Raw genomic sequence first — 19,621 nt, forward strand, 5'->3', positions numbered from 1 at the left:
ATGTATGGCATACACGCTTCATATTACCTTACACGATTTTGAAGAGATTTTGAGAGAAGAGCACTTCTGCTGAGATAGTTAAAACCTGTAAGATGATTGAGGATTAAATTACATCACAATCAAGTTTTGGGCAGGATCGTTTTCGGTATATTTTTTTTTTTTTTTTTTTCGGAGCTAGTTTTCCACCTTAAAAACACAAGGTGCTCTGACTTGAGCAAAGCTGGTTGAAAATTGTAGTTAAGCAACACTTGGGGTGAAAAACCATGGACCTTGCTTGGTTGATTTGTCGATAGGTACATTGTAACTCCACCGTCGTAACTTTTAATTTTTTTCACCGTCCTCCAAGTGAAAAAAATGGTTTCTTCGTGAAATCATCCACAGAGACGGCACTGCGAGGACCTGCAGGAATTTTCGAGACTACCTACAATATATTTATATTTTGACTGCAGGCGCGTGTGTTGTAAACCTATATACACGCCGAGCGGAGGAGCTGCTAATTTCCCGTCATTATCCGCAAGGAGCCATGAAATATCAAACAAAACGCCAACGATCTGTACACGCAGATATGTATATATATATAGACAAATACGGTGGCAGCTGTCTCGACTATTAAAAGCGACTTAGCCCCGATCCACATACGCAATATCACATGTATATATATACATAGACGCGCGCGCGCTCCTCTCGAGCCACCCCCTTTCTCCCTCGACTTTGCATCAACGTGCCCTTGTCTCTCTCTCGTCAGCTCTCGCTATATGTATATACGTACATGTATCCTCGTACACTGGCCCTTTATATTATATTGTGAATCAGCGCAGCAAAACCGTATAATACATATACAGCGCCGAAGGCAAAAGTTTCGATCAAATACATGCGCCTGCCATCAGCTCTTCCTCGTCCATTTTTTTTTCTTTTTTTTTTTTTTTTTTCTTCATCTTCCACCCTTTTGTTTTCGCCTCGGTCCCTCGCAAAACCCTCACTCGTAAGTATACACATACAGCCTCTTCTTCTTCTTCTTCTTCTTCTCCCGATATGCTCTTTACCTCTATCCTTTTCCTGTTTTTTTTTTTTTTTTTTTTTTTTTTTTTACTCGTTACTTACACGCCCCCGCATGTTAATTATCGCTCAACCGCGCGTGTTCTTGTTTTTAGATCAATGTACATACATATTATACGTATAGGTATTTGTGTAACATTGTTGTACACGTTCAAATGGTTTTCCCGATTTTTCGATGCTCGATCGAATGCGTGGTATACGTGTGTCGGGACTTTGTTTTCCTACGTTTGGCACTGGAGAAGCGGAGAGCATTGAACACAAAATACTCTGTACTTGTGGGCAATTGGTTTGCTTAAGTATAATTGAAAAATACATTTTTTTTTTTTTTTTTTAATTTTCATCAAGGGATTATTTAATCCAGCCGTTACGGGTGATGCGAGAAATCGCTAAACGACGCGTGAAATAGCTAAAACATGCGCACAAGAGACAGCAGGCTCTCCCGAAATTGTTTTTTAAATACCTTAATTTCAATGTGATGATGATGCGTAGAACTTGTCTACTTACAGAGGAAATTATTTTTGTCTCGTGAAAGAAGCACTTGGATGGTATTTTCCATCTTTATCGAGGAAGAAACAATCATTCGTACCATGTAATCCATCACTGTCCAACAATCATATGTACGTACATTCAATGGAAGTAAGTATCATAAGTACAGCCGAACAAAACAAAGGACAACGGTTTAATGGCTCGACAATATCCAGCCTAAGCCACACCTGAATGACTCGCTGTACCCCCCGTTACCGTACACCCAACCGCGCTCAGTTACAAGTGCTCCACCGCACAGTGATACGGCCCGAAATTTTGCGCATCTTGGCTTGACATCGTTCCCTTCCCTTGATACCATGGTTTTCCCTCCCGTCAACCACACGCGCAAATGATTTATATACGTCTTTGTATATATGCCACATATATACGTACGCGTGGTTATACAGCTTGATTTGTCGCTTACTGCATAAAAGTGTACATGTAGTATACACGTTCCTCTATGTTTAACTGCAAGAACGAGATCGGTACTTTTACGATGTAAGCTCGATATTTTCGGCTCCCCCTTTGCGGTGTTTGAAGTTGACGTTTCATTTGTCAGGGAAGTAATACAATTTTTCGTCATGAGCTCAAACGTCACTGGTGATTCATCGTAATTGAACATTTTTTCGGTGCACTTGAACCCCAAGCAATGTTTTTAAAAAAATGAGTACATACACAAAAATTAATATTTTATCAAATTCATTCGCAACCATACCAGTTTATTCTAAAACTCTGCTTGATGATTGGAAACGAAAAAAATTTTAACTAAACATCGCTTAATTTTATAAAAAAATTCATCGAAGCTACGTTGTTGGGAATCGGTATAAAAATTGTTTTACGAACGACCATTGGTTTCGACAAACTTTTTCAACGGTGCACTTATAACACACACAAATCACGCGAATGAAAGAAAAAGACATCCTTGAGCCCAAAATTGATCATTTCCAGCAGCAACGGGTTGCGAAATTCCACTGCTACGTACATGTATGTATAGTGGTACATACATATACATATACGGTATCACGTCACAAGGGACGGTAAAAATCACCTAGCCCGCGCAGCTGTCGCCTCGAGAAAGTCCAATGAATCAAGCTCCTCCAGTCTAATTTCTTGACTGAACCCTCGTCTCTCTACCCCCTATCGATTAAGCACCAGCTCGGCGGACCTAATTGACCGGCATCAGCGTAACCATCGTAATTTCACTCGCGTCACTCCCGCGGACTTGGACCATTAAAGTGCCATCAGCCACACACGCGCGCACGTTGCGACATCGTCCGTATATTATATACCACCAACTTTTGCCAAAGTGCAAAAGTCTCATGGGTATACCATACCTACCTACCTACCTATACATATATTATAACAACCTCAATCGTGAAAATCGTGTAAATATACATGTATATAAGTCACGCGTATAGGTCACGCTCGTCATCTGCATAATACGTATGCAATGACGGGTACACCGTGCTGGCTATGTGTATATATATATATATGAGCGAGGAGCGTAGCATCAATTTCTTGCAGATGAACCCTCCCTCCTTGTTCTTCGCCTCCTCTGTCGTCCCTTTCTCTCCTTGACGTGTATATTTTCTTCTCTTCAGCCGCGCATATATATATACACCCCGGGGTCTAATTAACGACGGAAGCCGGCTTATTATGCGCGCGCGATCTGTATACTTTCCGACCGCCCCCCCCCCCCACCTGCTCTGCTACGTAAGTAATTATCTTTCTTCCCCGGCGTGATTAACAATTTTCCATTTTTCTGGCCCCACCCCCCACTCGCGCCATCAGCCTTCCACCTCCCGGGTCCTTTATCTCTCTCTCTCTCCCTCATAGCTGCGTGGCTATTGTACCATGTGCGTGTATAGCAGTGACAAAGGGTGCGCGGGGGCGTGTATTAATTGACCGCCTCCTCGGTATCCGCGGCTCCTTTTGCTGCGCGGGCGCGTACGAGTGGAGCTTTAATTCAATTCGGTATGCTCTTTTCGTCGGTTCTCTTGTCACTAGGGGGGAGTCAATGGATATTCGTTTTATTTATTCGCGGGTATATCCCTGGATGGTCCATTAACGCGCGCGACCATTGATCATTGATTGGAGGATTAAATGCGTTTGCTCGGGGGTTCGAAAGGGAATCCATTACGGGGACATCAAAGTGGAGAATCGAGGTTTTTTTTTTTTTTTTTTTTTTTTTTTTTTTTTTTTTTTTTTTTTTTTTTTTTTTTTTTTTTTTATACGTTTTACTGGTAGTTTACTGAAAATGTGATGTGTAATGATGGTGAGTGTGTTTTCTTTTCTTCCTTTTCTTTTTTTTTTTTTTTTTTTTTTTTTAATGATGGAGGAGTATAGAGTCTGTAGGATGCTTTTTGGGGATAACTCGTTCGCTGTTTTTATGAGGAATACATAGTACTCATTGATGTGGATCATGATTTTTTGTTTGATAATTTCTTTGTTATTGATAAACTGTTATGTACACAATACATGGTAATTATTTAGCTTGCCGAAGCATGTAAAAGTTAGTTGTATAGATCTCGGTTGTTAAAAGAGAGATAGTATCCTCTTTTCCTCAAATTACTAGATTTGTGACAATATTTGAGCTTTTTTACATTAAAATAATGTACAGTTACGATAAATAATGTATAGTTTCGAGTAAGTACTTATTTCATAATATAAAAATAGTAATTTTTAAATTGGAAGCATTCATGAAATCGCGGTTGTGGCTGTGCACTACGTAAATACACAAGATTTTTATGTTTAATCTTGATTGATTTTACTTCCTGATCAATTAATTTATTTAAAAAATAGCATTTCACGGCAAAAACAAAATATAATATATTTATCTTCGTATATTTTTCCGTCGGTTATTCCTAACATATAATTTTTCTTTAGTTTTTTTTTAGAAAGTGTAAAAAAGTATTAAAAAAAAAAAAAAAAAAAAAAAAAAAAACTATACCTACAAAAGAACTGATTCGTTCGCAGGATGTTGACATTTGCCAGATGCAACGATCAGAGGAGGTACAGTAAAGTTTACTCTCCAAGGCATGCAGACGCCATTAAAAAACTTTGGATCCGAACATGGATCTATCTCCGCGTTCATCTGAGGTGACATCACCTTCTTGTATTCATCAATAAATTCCTCCAACTGTTTGACAATCTGCAAAGAAAACCACGTAACCATCAAACATAACCTAAAAATAATTGGTTATCAACCGATGGGCATGGGTTTACCAATTTACTTACTTCGGGATGCCGAGGAGACAGGTCGGTGGTCTCACAGGGGTCGTCCTCGATGTCGAAGAGGCACAACGTCGAGCAGTCCAACCGAGTCCGAGGTTTCGAGCATCGAACCGTAGCTCTTTCGCGCAACACTTGGGCTTTTTCTGGATTTAGTCCGGCGAAACTGGACAACTTTTTAATGGCCAAGCCGGCCGGCGAGCGCAGGGCTTCGCCGGCATTGTACACCGGATAGGTTATGTCGTTGCCAGCATCACCGTAGTAGCCTTTGCCCACCTCCTTGGTATCTACACCAAAAACGGGTGTTTAGATTTGCTACGTCAATTACGAAAATTCTTTGGGAAAAAAGTTGATTGTATCACCTTTTATCAACTTATGCCTGCCAATGATGGCGGCTTCGCCATTGCTGTTGGGATCGATGTTTAGGAGTATCGATTTCCGCCGCGACTCCGTACCCTTGGCGATCATCGTCCACAAATTTTGCCCGTCAACGGGAGTCTTCAAGTCAGATACATTGCCACCAGCTGCCGCGTACAAAGTTGGCAGCCAATCGACTATGTGCATCCGTTCGTTCGTCACTCTTCCCCACGCCTCGATCAGAGGAGAAAAGATACATGCCGCGACTCGAACGCCACCCTCAAAGAGCGTGTTTTTTATCTGAAATTATTGTCATGCATGATTAAAGACATTCCTCTGTGTCTTTACGTACGTGTGTTGTTGGGTTGCAAGCAAATAAAATAAATGTGCCGTACTCCGCGGAACGGGTAATTCGAGCCAGAATTTTCGTAAAAGTCTATTGTTGGAGCTCCATTGTCGCTTATGAAAACGATAATACTATTGTCCAGCATATTTTCTTTGCTAAGGGCAGTCATCACTCGTCCCACGGATTCGTCCATTGCCTTCATCATGCCTATTGAACATTATTTATTAAATTAAAAAAAAAAAACAAAAACAAAAATCTATTTTTCAAGATGTTAACACCTTTGTTTTTGATCGAGAGCACAAACTTACCAGCGTACTTTCGACGATTCGTGTCTGTGATGTAGGAAAACGTTGTATTGACTTCCGTTGAATTCCGCACTTCCAAGGGATCTTCAGCTTCACTGGCATGTACAGCCAAGTGCGAGATTTGGAGGAAAAGCGGCTTATCGTTACCATTTCTCTTGATGATGGTTTCAGCTTCGTCGGTGATAAGATCCGTAAAATACTTATTTTCCTCACTGAGGACTCGTTCACCTTCTGAATCTTCACGATGCAGATCGTAACCAGTGACTGTCTAAAAATGGTTTAAACTATAAGTCACGAAACCCAAAATACAGTCTTCAATTGACTGGAGAACTTCCTACGAAAATTCGTGAAAAGAATCCTGGATTGTTAAATTTTTTTTCCACAAGATGTCATGAAAGATCTGTTTTAATTCCGGTGTCTGTGTTTTTTGAAAAATTTTTAAACGTATAAATTATTATTGGCAAATAACTCACAGATTTCAGATTTGGGTTATCGCAAAAGGTGACTGATGCCAAAACTAAGCCAAATGTCACAAAGATTTAATTAACGCTTAAAAATCCCAGCAGTCACCCGTGCAATTTCTTAAAGATATCATGCAAAAATGCTATTGCAAAATTTTTTCATGCAATTCTTACACGAAATTTCATAGATTTTTTCGAGGAAATCACTAAATAAAAAAATCATACCTCTACGACATTACATGCCGTTTTAACCCAATGACCAAAGTAAGTAATCAGCCCGTTGTAGTAACCAAAAAACGTATCGAATCCACGACTCGTTGGCAGGTAATCTTTAGTCACGTATCCGAGATGCCATTTACCAACGAGATGCGTCGAGTAACCAAGATTGCGGAAATACTCTGGCATGAGGGTCAAGTTGAGCGGTACACCACGTGGTTCACCGGGTGCTATTGGCCAACCCTGCATTCCTATCGCCATATGGACGTTATTTTAGTGAAATTTCAATGAGTCACTCCATTTCCAAAAAATATATATATTTCATACTTTTACAAATGAAAACGTGATTATTTACACAATATTCTTACCATCTCTTATAGCGTAACGGCTCGTTAATAACGAAGTCCTTGATGGGGTGCAGGTGGGCAATGCGTAGTATCTGTTTAATATAACCCCATGGTATGCCAAGGCATCGATATTGAGTGTTGGAATCTGATTTGATCCGTGGAAACTGACGTCGTTCCAGCCCTAAAAAAAAAACAATATCAAGAAAGTGCGTAGTTCGTAACATTTCGTAATAATCAATTATTGACCAAATGCTGTAATCTACATGCTCCATTATCTATCGTGTTCAAATGATAATTTTTGCAACGTAAGACGTATAGCTCCGTATTTACCACGTTCATCACAACTTGAATAATGTATACATTAGTTCAGCTCCTTATCAACCTGATACAGACACATTCGTACTCGTATTTTTAAATGGGAGGGAAATAACGAGTTACAAAAAAAAAATTTGACGAGTGCAATTGTTTTAATTTTTGATGGTGTGCTTATAGGGAGGAAGAAACTGATAAGGCTCCTATCATCATATTTATTGATTTTGCCAGTGTTCAAGTAAATGCAAAACAATTTTAAGAAATGCTTATTGCAGCCTAATTTCTCATAGCTTTTACGTCAAAAAATTTGAAAACTTTGCATTTGAAAGATGAAAATTGTTAATTAGGAAAGTTCTATTTCTCGCTACAGTCAATTGATTTATTGGCTCTGAAAGGACCTCGTACCTTTAAATTTTGACATCGTTATCTTGAGGGTCTTATTTACGAGGAAGTACATTATCGCCCAGTTTTCGAAATTAATTACATATTATTACAGTAAGACTTTCTTAAGCACGTGTCTCGACTGTATTCTTTTATCGACAAAAGGTGTGATTTCATAGCATAAAAGTTGAAAGTCTCACGATAAACTCAACAAAGTTTTAAACAATTTTTTCATACAGAATAACTTTTATATGTGATTATGTGAAAAATCGGGTTACCAGCACACGATGCTCGATTATCTTAGGTTTATGGAACGGAAAAGCCGCGTGTCTATATAGTTAAGTTTATGCAATTTTTCTTGATAAATTTTTCATGATTGCATAAATTTTCGTTAGTCACACGTTTTTTTGTCTCTGTATTTCTTGTGTATTTTTTAAGTTCTAACTTTATCTTTCAACGGATAAAAAAAATTTAAAAAGTGATACCCTTTCCCCACGCTTCAAATACATTACAACTTTTTGTTTTGAAGTTTTACTGTTTTCTTTAAATTTTTACAAAATCAGTAAATTGAAAAAAATAATCTGCGTAACTTAATTCCAACTTTTTATCTATAAAATCAAATAATGAAAACTTTTAATATTATTTTACAAAAAAAAAAAAAAAATACTTTACCATATCATCAGCAACTATAAAAACGATGTGCGGTTTTTTCGATTTATCTGTTTTGTTATTCATGAAAATGATGTAACTGCCAATGCCCAAAAGAACGGCGATGACAAAAGAAGTCAAAATAAAAAATGGCACTCGCATTTTTATATTTTATCACGCTACAATGAAAAATACGTAATTTCACCACAACTCCACTTTTTTTAACTATCACAATTATCACTGATACATTTACTTTCGACGCGTCATGTAAAATCTACATACTTATGAACGAAGTCGACCGTAACATCTGATATGAAAAACTCGCGTGTCTAAGCCACAGTGCAAACGTGACGACAAAACTAAATGAAACGATTCCTACGATAGTGAGTGATACTCTTGCTTTCGTTTGCATCGGATCGTTTGTACTTGAATGTTTGCCCTTGGCTGCATAGGCGCTGGAGTTTCTTCCACCTTTACGTGTTAGTGAAAGAGCACATTTGTGACTGTTACGAATGAGGCATGTCGATGTGCACGACAAGTGTGCAGAAAAGAGCAATGTTTTCTTCAACACTTACGTAAAAACGGTATATGATGTATAGACCGAGGGAGATGATAAAATAAAAGATATGACAATTGTCAGGTTTAATAATAAATTTTTATCGATTGAGACATTGGTTGAAAGTGAAATATGAACAAATATGTTCAGACTCGTCACCCCTAATGAAAAAGAAAAATTTTTTATCCGTCCCACATATGACTAGGAGATCCTTAAGATAAAGAACATGATTTAGAATTTTCTGGGGAAAAATGTATGGCGTATTTACACACTGTCGCTTTACTTGGGGTTGATATGATCCCTTTCACTCGACTCTTCCGTAAAACTACGTCAAAAAGTGACAAGTGATGAATTGCACACAGCAAATAGAGCTGTTTTACACAATAACTATTATGATTCAATTTTTAATCAATCGAACAATAATTATTATATTTTTAATCAAGTTGTTAAATGGAGGTTTCCAACGAGCGTTCAATTCAATAATACGTAACTTTTCTTTAAAAAGACAGTCAACAAATCAAAATTTTTATATACGTACTAATAAATGAATCGAATGATGAATGATTGTAAAATTATTATTAAGCTCAAACCCTTTAATGAAATTTGTATACTGATTGCTGTTAAAAATGTAAAAATTAAATTAGATGGAATGCACATTTTTAAAATTGATAAATTACAATGGAATTTTGTTTTAAACAGATTGAGTCGTAGCTTTCATAGTTTTATCAACTATTTCATTTAAATCTCGATTCTTTTGTAATATTTTTTTTTTAAATCATAGTGCATTGACTATTCTCCTTAATAAGACATTTATTATTACTAGGATTATCCAACTTCTTCAATATATTTAGAAACGAGTAAAGTCAATACATACATACGTTTTTTTCATTATTATTTATTCAAGCTGCTATAATCTCAGATTGTCGTTGCAGTTAATATTTTACCATGTCAAAAAAAAAAAAAAAAAATGTCAACACCTAGGTACTTTATAGCTTAATTTTTATTATTATTTTTATTATCCATGATGATAATGAATCATGAATAATGAGTATGAACCCTTCCGGTATTTCATTTCATGATAGTTAAATATTTAAATGTCTAAAAAAAATTATTTAATTGGTATACGTTAATCTTTAAGAGTGAAACACACTTTACGCGTTTCTACTGTAAGGCTTTTGATCGTTGCTTTAAAATACGGTGCGCGTATACTACAAGTTTTTTTTTTCTAAGCCAACCTTAGAGATATAAAACCGAACAGGCCTTGAAAAACCTTCCTTGAGCACAATGCATTGATAGCAAAACTTATTTGCGAGCTTACACGTAGAAGCATTAAAAAAAAAATTGTTCACTGCGTAACTAATTACCAGTTATTTTCAAACATGACTGTTATTCGTATCTCTTGTTCTTTTATCTTACACTTTCATTTAATAAACTAGTATCAATAATATAAATAAAACTGATCCAACACTAATATGTTATACAGTGCTTGAAATGAAAAAAGTTAATTTAAAAAATGTATTCATTCCCTCTAAAATAACACATCTTGACTTATCTGACTTACGATGAAATTTTTTAAAATTCCACCTTAATTTTTTTTTAATCTTTAAGTGTTTTAAAAATAAACTGTTTGTGAATATTGTTTCCTCATAAAATATTAAATTTTTTTTTTTAAACCCGTAAGTGTGCAAAACATCTACAAACTAAATAATAAATATTAAAAGGAGTAGTAATAAGAGTTTGAAAAATGACTTAACTCATGCGAAAGGTAAACTATATACGTAGTGTGTGCCACTAGGTAGTATAAACAATTTATTTGGACTAAATTGAATGATAAAAGTTGCATAAACTTTTTAAACATTCTTTGACTGATGTGTTAAATAACTAAATTTTCAAAGAAATATGTTACATATAACTATTCAATGGATTTATCGTTATTCGTATAAATTTTTACAATACACTAGTTGCCGAAAAATAGAAAAAATGTATTTATTTGTGAGTAATGCCAGAATTAAACTATAATTATTTACTTTCATTGGTCTATTTGTTCTCATATTTACTTTAATCGTAAATGGCAGGCATATAATATTTCACTCAGCCACGGAACAAAAAAAAACTTCTCAGTATCGCTGAAAACATCTTATCCTCATGTGTGACCCTTGCGAAATAAATTACATAAAATAACAATCACCTAAAGTCTCAGTATAACGTATCAGCGAAAAAAAAAAAACTACGCTGGTCTTCTTTACGCCAATAATTTGAAGGTTCAGCTCTTGGTCGTTTGTACGACCGTGGTTTAACTAAAAAGAGAAAAATTTTAGATAAGGAGAGAATATGATTAAGACCGTGTATTTAATTCCAAGTTCAGATTATAGACATTATATCACACTTTCTAAGATAAATTAAGAGCGAGAAAGAGAAGGAGAGCGAGTGTGCACTCATGCACAAAGTTTGCGTGACGAGATTTATTGTTCTGCAGAGATTTTAGTTTAGATACAATACTTCAAGGTCCTTTCAACGCGTAAATAATTATAAAAGTAAAAAAAGCAGGTTTTAAATGTATGCAAACTTTGTTTTTTATGAGAAATAATTTTTCTTTTTTTTTTGTTTTATCACAGCACACCACCTGAGGGGCTAATGCCGAATTGAAAAAAAAGCCTCAGCTTCGCCTCGGCTAAATATACACGTGATCTGTGACATTTCTGATTTTACTAGCCTAGGCATGTGTAACTAATTATTTGCCGGCGCTGACGCACCACTAAACGTATTATTTTTTTGTGATTTGCTCTATTGCGCCAAATTTTTCTCCCATTACATGATCCTCCTAAATCACGTGAGATTTTCAGCTGAATGTATTGGCTGTGACATTTTTCGTAAAAAAGTTCAGCCCCACATTTAGCTTGAACAAAAATACGGACATTGCATTCCTGTCTCAAAGTAGGCAACACAATTGTGGGTTACCTGAATTTTACATTATGTATCACATATTAAAATGGCATTTGTTGTTAAAAAAAATTTTTTGAAAGAAAATACATACCATGTCATCGGCTACTATAAAAACGATGTGTGGCTTTTCCGATTTGCCCGTTTTGTTGTTCATGGAGATGATGTAGTCATCAATACTCGAAGGGGCGATGATAGCCAAAAAAGGTGGAATCAATAAAGTCAGAATAAATGTCACTTTCATTTTTTACTTTTTATTAGCAAACGCACACGTGCATATGCCGTTATAGTGTGCACGTGATGGAACAAGGGAGTGATGATTTCTTCGTTTACGTGATTACGTGCCCTGGACAATGTTAATCTAAGTACACACGTGTGAGGGCAGGCGGTCTCGCAAGTTCAAGTTTGACCTTCAGTGGTTAATAAAATTTGCAAATTAATATTAATGAAATTTGTGTGATGTGGCGATCAAATCATCTTATTAATAGTTAGACTTGATTGAAGTGATGTTAGCATAAATTTAATGTAATCTGAAAGTCAATTTTTTTTATTTTTCAAATTATAGTAGTCAATTTAGTTTGTAATGTCTTAAAATATTTTAAATATCACTATATAATTTTATTAAAAAATAAGTAAGTATTTAGTTGATTAAAATAAATATCATCAATATCGTTACATACTTGAAAATTTAATCGCCCTTCTGATGTTCAACTTGAGCTTGCTAGACCCTAATAGTATATCAGATTTTAAAGGCCTGGTAAAACGGTACGAACAAAATTTTTTTTTTTTTTAACAACTGTCACTCGTAATAACTTTATATATAATAAATTATAATTCTAAGGCGTAGGACGTTCTTTGCTCAATAATTGTATTTATGAAATTTATTGGAAGCTATGAAAAATATGTTAAGGAAACTGGTTACTCGACAACTTCTAGGTTACTGAATGTGACGTTAAAAAAATTTGTCTTTTAGTTTAAGTTATAATCTGTATAGTAATTATTATTGTTATTTTTTTTTTTTTTTTTTTTTTTTTCAAGCTAAAATTTATCATGTGCTGGTAGTCTGCTACAAAACGTACAGTATGACCATGGAATAAATTTAAACTTCATGTTGTAGTAAATATATACGATAGTGCCAAATTTTTCGGTTTTACCAGCTACCTCAGTATGATAAATGTTCAATGTTAAGTTATTGATAAAGTAATTACTGCACCAATCACGAACAAACATGAATCTTCTAGTACTCCTTTACTCTATAAAATTTATTAAGAAAAAACTTTTTTAACTGTAATCCATACAACAGCATTAAAGGTATTGTTAAATTACTTGTTTTGGCTACTTATTTTATATTTTTCGTCACAATCACACAATGGCCCGAAAGATCGTATGCAACCCACAGCCGGAGTCGTTTATTTGGCTTCGCCATATCCGACAATACTCGGACGATTTAAGACTTTCTTTACTTTTTGGGCCTTGGGTCATACTGTACTATTTCTCAATATACATCTCGATTAGTGTGCATATGCATGACTACGTATTTCTAAACTTAATAATACTAATATTGAACCCACAAGGCCTAAAAGAATTGTAGCGTTAGTACATTAAATGAAAAATAAATCTGTTTATCCTTATATGTTTATCCTGTTTATCTTTATATTTATAATATTCCTTGACTTACCTATTTATCCAAGGTTTTTTTTTAATTTGACAATAATCTGTCACGTATGATATGTAGTTCAATAATGGAATTTTTCTACGGAAGATTTCAGAATTAAAAAAATTCTTTACTTATCACTTTTATTCTAAACTTCAAGTTTACGATGGTAAAATAATTATTTCTCTAATAATCAAAATTTGGTGTATATAAAAAAATTTATTTAGTATTACTTTATTTATGCTTGTATGACAAAAATAGTTTATATTATTTGTAAAGTTACTTTCATTAGTATCTCCAAAAAACAAACAAAATGTTCTATAATACATACAGAAAATTATTTCATAAATAATATAAGTATTATAAATAATTTTATATGTACATTAGTTGAAAAAAAAAATTATAGTAATAATATTCACTAAAAAAAAAAAAAAAAAAAAAAAACGCATTGATTTATTTATCAGTAATAAAACGATTGAGCGTCAGCCGTATATTCTCCTAAACCTACATATTTAACCGGACGGAATGATCTGTCTTTAAAAACCTCAGATTTATTTTTACGCATATGTAATTATTTCACACAACCACGAAACACAAAAACTCTTCAACACCGCGAAAAAAAAAAAATTACCTACATCCATCTAAATACAAATACGTGTAAAAAAATTAAATACTAGTAACTACAAATAATAATAATAAAAAAAAAAATCTAAACAAATTTTAAAGCAAGGGAATCGATTGCCATAAATTAAAAAAAAAAAAAAAAAAAGAAAAACCTATGACATGTAGCGACGAGTATTATCGCCCAGATTTTCCACGCAGCATTTTGTAGTCGCGCACCAATGATTCTTCACGCCTTTGCGATGAAACGCCATGCAACAAGAGAGTCCTATGGATCGGCTCAACCGCTCGCTCGGCGCTCCGATGCCTGATGCACTCTCGTGGGATTGGCATCGGTGACGCTCGTCTCCTCGCGCTCATCGTCATCAGCATCGCGTTCCCCTCGGCAGCCGCAAAACTCGCACCGGTGGATCGCCGAAGTTGGGTTGTCGCGAAGTCAGATGAAGACGCGCAAGCCGACAATCACGAGAAACAGGGCCACGTGGGCGCACACGGCCACCGTGCCTATGGCCGCCCCGGCGTTGTACGAGCTGTAGTAGCTATCGTACAGGTCCAGCCACGGCTGCCACGTGTAGTTCCAGTACTTGGGATCGGCTCGGTAATCTACCGGTAGTCGCAGCTGCGGGATTTTCACGGTGTTGTACTGCTTTATCAGCAGATCCAGCTCGGCCACCCACTAAGCAACAAAGTCACAACGAGCGTTTTTGTCATTGTCTCCATAATTGCAAGGCATACGTGCGCAAAAAAGGGGGATGCTGTTCCCTGTGACGAGATTGTGGAACAAAAATGGGAAACCACGTATACAGGATGCGTGTACGTACTCTGGGGTAGCTCTTGGCGATGTTGTTGGTCTCGCAGGGATCGACGCTCAGATCGAAGAGGCACTCGGACTCGTTGCACGAGGCGTAGTAGCGATTGGTGTAGTGCGGATTGGTCATGTTGGGCCGGCAGAGTACGGTCGCTTGGGACTGCAGGTGCCACATGCCGCTTTCCTGGGTCACCGGTACCCCGAGGTGCTCGCGTATGGCGTCCGACACCGCGCTCTTCAGGATCCTCGTGGTGTTGTAGATCGGCGCGTTACGCCCGCGGCCCGTCTCCCCCTCGGCGTTGTCGTAGTACCCGCGGAACAGCGACCCTGTGAACGATCGTCGTTTTTTTTGTTTTTTTTTTCTTCCATCGATCAATTACAACGTCTTACCATTGTGTAAAATATCGATTTCCATCCAAAAGATCTAATTTATATCGTTTGGAAAAAAAGTACGCTTTGGTTTTGAAATTTGTAGTGCCGGTTTTCGCGTTACCGTCGCGGGAACAAATAAAGATTCGGACCGTACCGATCATGCACTTTATTTTAACATTCGTGTATTTATTTAAAAAAAAAAAAAAAGAAAAAAAGGAATAAAAGATAAAAGGTACACATGTTGCTCACCTCTGACGAACTTGAAGCGCTGATAGATGGCGGCCTCGGTCCTGGTGACCTCGTCGATATTGAGTAGCAGCCGATCGCGCACGTGGCCGGTCCCGATGCTCAACACGTCCCACTGGTTGACGCCGTCGATCTGCCCGAGATCGCGCAAATCACCGCCAGCCACCGAGTACAGCGTGGGAAGCCAATCCGTCACGTGGAACAGCTGGTCCGAGACCCTGGCAGTGCTGATCAGCCGAGGCGACCAGATCGCCGCGACGCTGCGCACCCCGCCCTCGAACAGCGTGTACTTGGTCTGGAGGGCAACAAAAGGTTTGTTTTTTTTTTTTTTCACATACCCACCAGGTTTTTGGGCCAACCACTTACCCCTCGGAGCGGCCAGTTCGAGCCAAAGTTGCGGAACTTGCCGATCGGCGCGGCCCCGTTGTCGCTCATGAACACGATCACCGAGTTCCTCAGCATGCCCTTGTCACCCAGGGACGACACTATCCGGCCCAACGACTCGTCCAGCCTCGCCACCATCTCTGCGCCGATTCAACGCACGGATGTCAGATTATGTTACGTAATAGGCACAGCTAGCCGAAAGGGCATTACGGGCACAATCGAGCAATTATACCGATATCTCGATCCACGCGTCTATATATAAGTGGAGCTATTAATGAGGATAATAACAAAGTATAACGATCATCGTGATCATCGATCATTGGTACTGGTACCGGATCGCGTAAGTGGTGGAAGAAAAAACAAAAGCCAGCCGTGACTAACGATCTTTGATGATCGGTAACAATGAAATCGAAACTTAATGTATACGTGTGTGAATATGTATGTGTATGGAACCGAGTACTAACTGGCGTAAGCTCGTCTGTTGGACTCGCCGATGTGCAAAAACTCGTCGTTGTCGATGCCGTAGTAGGGCGTGTCGAGGGGCGCGTGGGGCGCAAGATGCGAAACTTGGAGGTAGAGCGGTCTGAGCACGTCGTGCCGGCTTATCACTTCGAGGGCCGTCGCGGTGAAGAGGTCCGTCGCGTACTGGCCCTCGGTCCCGTAGGCCGGGCTCTCGTTGGCGTGCATGTCGAAGCCCGACATGTTCTGTTGTCGTTGGTTGGTTTATTTTCCAATAAGGAGGAAACATTATTATTATTATTTTGGCGAAAAAAGAAGACACTCACACCCTGCAGGTAACGGTAGTCGTAGTAACCGATGTAGCTGTTGTAAAAACCAAGGAAGTAATCGAAGCCGCGGCGAGTGGGCGTGTGCCTCGGCGTGTGGTAACCAACGTGCCACTTGCCGATCAGTTTCGTGTCGTAGCCGAGGCCCTGCAGGTACTCGGGCAGAATGCGCACGTTCAAGGGAATCCCCCGGGGCTCACCTCCCAGTATACCGGCTCCTTGCATACCTTTTTCACCATCGTCATTATTATCGTTGCTATTATTTTTTCTATCTATAGCAATATTCGGCACTCACCCATCCTTATGGGGTATTTGCCGGAGAGAAAAGCCGCCCTGGTTGGCGTGCACGAGGGCAGCGCGTAGTGTTTGTTCAGAATGATCCCGTTGTAGGCCAAGGCGTCGATGTTCGGTGTCGGTATTTGCGTCGAGCCATGAAAACCCACGTCGTTCCAGCCCTTTGGAATTTTAGAAAATTTTTTGTTTTTTTTTTTTGTTTGTTTTCAATTTACAAAAAATAACTGCGCGCATGAAATTCGACACGTATTTGGAATTTCAGTTGTTATTTCGTGGTGTCGAGTGTACGACACGCGCGTACACATCATAATATATGAGTCAGAAATCGGCGACTGTGTCGATGTACATGGGTGTGTGTACAACGTGTACATAGAATGCACCCAGAAATTCAAGACCATCAGCAGTATACGGAGAGACGGCGCGTTAGCTGCCGTAATTGTCTCAACTAATGACTACATTAATTCAAGACGCGCTGGCCTTTCTGTCGTAGCTGTGTGTATATACTGTGTGCCGCTGTGCTGCCGTTGCAGCAATGCGATTACATTGGATTAAGTATTATGGAAAAAAAAAAAAAAAAGAGCGAGGCGGAAATAACAGCCGCACGTACGCTGTCCACCAGTGCCTATTATTGCGGACTTACTCATCTCTCTCTCTTCTTGTTCCTCAATTGTTGGACTTTTTTCTCTCACATCAGCCATCTTATAATATATCTAATTTAATTCCTTCTTCCCGTCTTTTTTTTTTTTCATCATTAGCATGATTGGCTGAATTGAAAATGAAAAAAAAAAAAAAACGGAAGAGTGTACCCACCCACCGCTAGATCTCGGTAAACCGGTACCGTGCCGTAGCTTACCGATTTATTGGCAATCGAGCGCGTTAAATTTCATTGCGATTTTGTATTAGAAACGAAAGATTATTTTGAAAATTCTTCTTTTTTTTGTTTTTAATGTTTGTTACCGATCTCTACGATACGTGAAATCGGTGACGGATGACGTTACAAGTCGGTACTTTGGTTTTTCAAGGGTAATATGCACAAATACTTATTATTTGCAGTTAGAACGAAACAAAAAAACAACTGTTCAAAAGAGCTTGCGACACGCAAGTGATCAAACAACGACGATAAAAAGCTAGCGGTCGTTTCTTCATGGGGTAATTAAATAAGCCGTGGCGACGTAACATAACTGCGGCCCCGTTAACGAGAGTTCAGAGACCCGTTGGTCAGAGGAGGATAAAAAAGCAAAAAAAGAAAGAAAAAAAATTACTTGATAATGGTATATAGTAGCATAATAAAGGAGTATATACATCGAATCGAATGGTCGCACTTACCAGATCATCGGCCATGAAGACGATAATGTGCGGCGGCGAGTCGAATTGGCCGATCGCCGTGTTCAAGAGTCCCCCGGCGATCGCCAGCATCCCGAAGATGAGACGACTCCTCCGCATCATCCTTACTCGCTCCGGTCCTATATTATACCCGAAGCGTCTCTCGTTGGGCTCGTTGCTTCTATTTCGTCTCTCCTTGTCGAATCGGCCACCTTTTGCCTCGTTCCCCTCGTCCGAGATTTCTACTGATGAAAACCGAAAATCGGATGGAATGAGCGTTTTCGCGATCGTTTATCTTTTTTCATACGAATCATGAAAAAAAAAAAAAAAAAAAAAAAAAAAATAGAACCACGTACCTGCACACGCCTCGTGCAATCCCAATCGCGTGCTCGGCTTTTCCTAATCAAATCGATGAAACTTGATCGGCGAAAGGGTAGTTATACAGTGGCGCCCGACCGAGCGCATCTCGCACCTCCGAGCAGCTGCCCAAAGTACACGTCTGACTCCCGTCCGAACTGAAAAGCCCCGCGGCCGGTCAATCGGCCTTTATATACCAGCCGCGTCCCTCCGTCCATCCCCTTTTTTTCCAGTGCAACGCATGAATGGGTAAGCACGCCGATGTGCACATATATACATATACCTATATATACGGAGCGACACGACGGACCAAGAGAAAAAAAAAAAAGAAACCATCAGCAACGACGACGCGGTGGTAAAATAGGAACAACAGTAAGAGGAGGAGACGCGCGACTTGTGTGTATATATAGGCACCATAAGCTGGAAAAAAAAGGGACGGGCCGCCGTATAAGTGTTTAGTGTACATACACGTGGGTCGGACACCCAAATCTTCGCGGATGTCATGCGGGTTGATACGCACAAAGTTGGGGGGGGGGGGCGTGTACCATCCTCGCGACAAAAGCGCGTGTTGGCGTTTTTTATAAAAACCGATCGGAATAAGTGCAAATCAAAGGGTACATTTTTGTTTTTTGTTAATAAGTTGGTGCCAAAATATATGTATATTTATACACACGTTTCGCGATGCAGCGATACAAATGAGTAATTGGAGCTGCTGGCGAAACTCTCGAGTGAGACGCTGTAATTGGGTGAATGTAGCCCTGTATACCTTTGGAAAAGCTCCTCGCTAAGTAAGCCCCCCCTCAGCAATCATCGGGTACCCGGGGAGAGAGAAATGTCCATTTATCAAGACGGGAATGCATTTATCATCGTCGACGCCGCGGTATTAGCTCTCATTAGAGTCACGGCTTCCTTTGTAAATATGTATATATATATATATATATATATATGTGTATATTTCTCTTTCTCTATCTCTCTTGGATAGTCGCGCTAATTAATATGAATGAAAAATTAATCGCCTTGCCGAGGGAGGAAGGGAGAGAGACATAGCGGGGGTTGGAAGAAGAAGAAAAAAAAAGGGAGGGGGGTTGATACAGAG

General features: G+C 38.6%; 2 protein-coding genes across 2 annotated transcripts; both read right to left on the minus strand.

Annotated features, from left to right (window-relative positions):
- Positions 1-4,531: 4,531 nt before the first annotated feature.
- LOC106643704 (arylsulfatase B) lies at positions 4,532-8,496 on the minus strand. Its single transcript, XM_089592581.1, has 8 exons — positions 8,210-8,496; positions 6,866-7,025; positions 6,513-6,748; positions 5,824-6,088; positions 5,565-5,722; positions 5,175-5,469; positions 4,819-5,099; positions 4,532-4,732 (listed from the first exon to the last, which is right to left on the minus strand). Exons 1-8 carry the CDS (start codon positions 8,345-8,347, stop codon positions 4,532-4,534), a joined length of 1,734 nt encoding a protein of 577 aa, XP_089448707.1. The 5' UTR covers positions 8,348-8,496.
- A 5,633-nt stretch (positions 8,497-14,129) lies between these two features.
- LOC106643738 (arylsulfatase B) lies at positions 14,130-18,664 on the minus strand. The gene is made up of 9 exons (XM_014358995.2): positions 18,525-18,664; positions 18,172-18,413; positions 16,847-17,006; positions 16,552-16,778; positions 16,231-16,471; positions 15,749-15,906; positions 15,386-15,677; positions 14,778-15,091; positions 14,130-14,632 (listed from the first exon to the last, which is right to left on the minus strand). Exons 2-9 carry the CDS (start codon positions 18,289-18,291, stop codon positions 14,393-14,395), a joined length of 1,752 nt encoding a protein of 583 aa, XP_014214481.1. The 5' UTR covers positions 18,292-18,413; positions 18,525-18,664; the 3' UTR covers positions 14,130-14,392.
- Between the last annotated feature and the right edge of the window lie 957 nt (positions 18,665-19,621).

Source organism: Copidosoma floridanum, unplaced genomic scaffold (genome assembly GCF_036245765.1).
Source record: "Copidosoma floridanum isolate Cflo_tuat_1 unplaced genomic scaffold, Cflo_Japanese_pri ptg000019l, whole genome shotgun sequence".
NCBI classification, from domain to species: Eukaryota; Metazoa; Arthropoda; class Insecta; order Hymenoptera; family Encyrtidae; genus Copidosoma; species Copidosoma floridanum.

Bases quoted from the DNA above. Each gene is read 5' to 3' on its own strand.
- LOC106643738 (XM_014358995.2), bottom strand. From the start codon at position 18,291: ATGATGCGGAGGAGTCGTCTCATCTTCGGGATGCTGGCGATCGCCGGG. The intron at 15,907-16,230 runs GTTAGTACTCGG...GAATCGGCGCAG, and splicing joins CAACAGACGAGCTTACGCCA to AGATGGTGGCGAGGCTGGAC. The intron at 14,633-14,777 runs GTACGTACACGC...TTTGTTGCTTAG, and splicing joins TCGCCAAGAGCTACCCCAGA to TGGGTGGCCGAGCTGGATCT.
- LOC106643704 (XM_089592581.1), bottom strand. From the start codon at position 8,347: ATGCGAGTGCCATTTTTTATTTTGACTTCTTTTGTCATCGCCGTTCTT. The intron at 6,089-6,512 runs GTAGAGGTATGA...AACCATTTTTAG, and splicing joins TTAAAACGGCATGTAATGTC to ACAGTCACTGGTTACGATCT. The intron at 5,470-5,564 runs GTACGGCACATT...CAATAATTTCAG, and splicing joins CGAATTACCCGTTCCGCGGA to ATAAAAAACACGCTCTTTGA.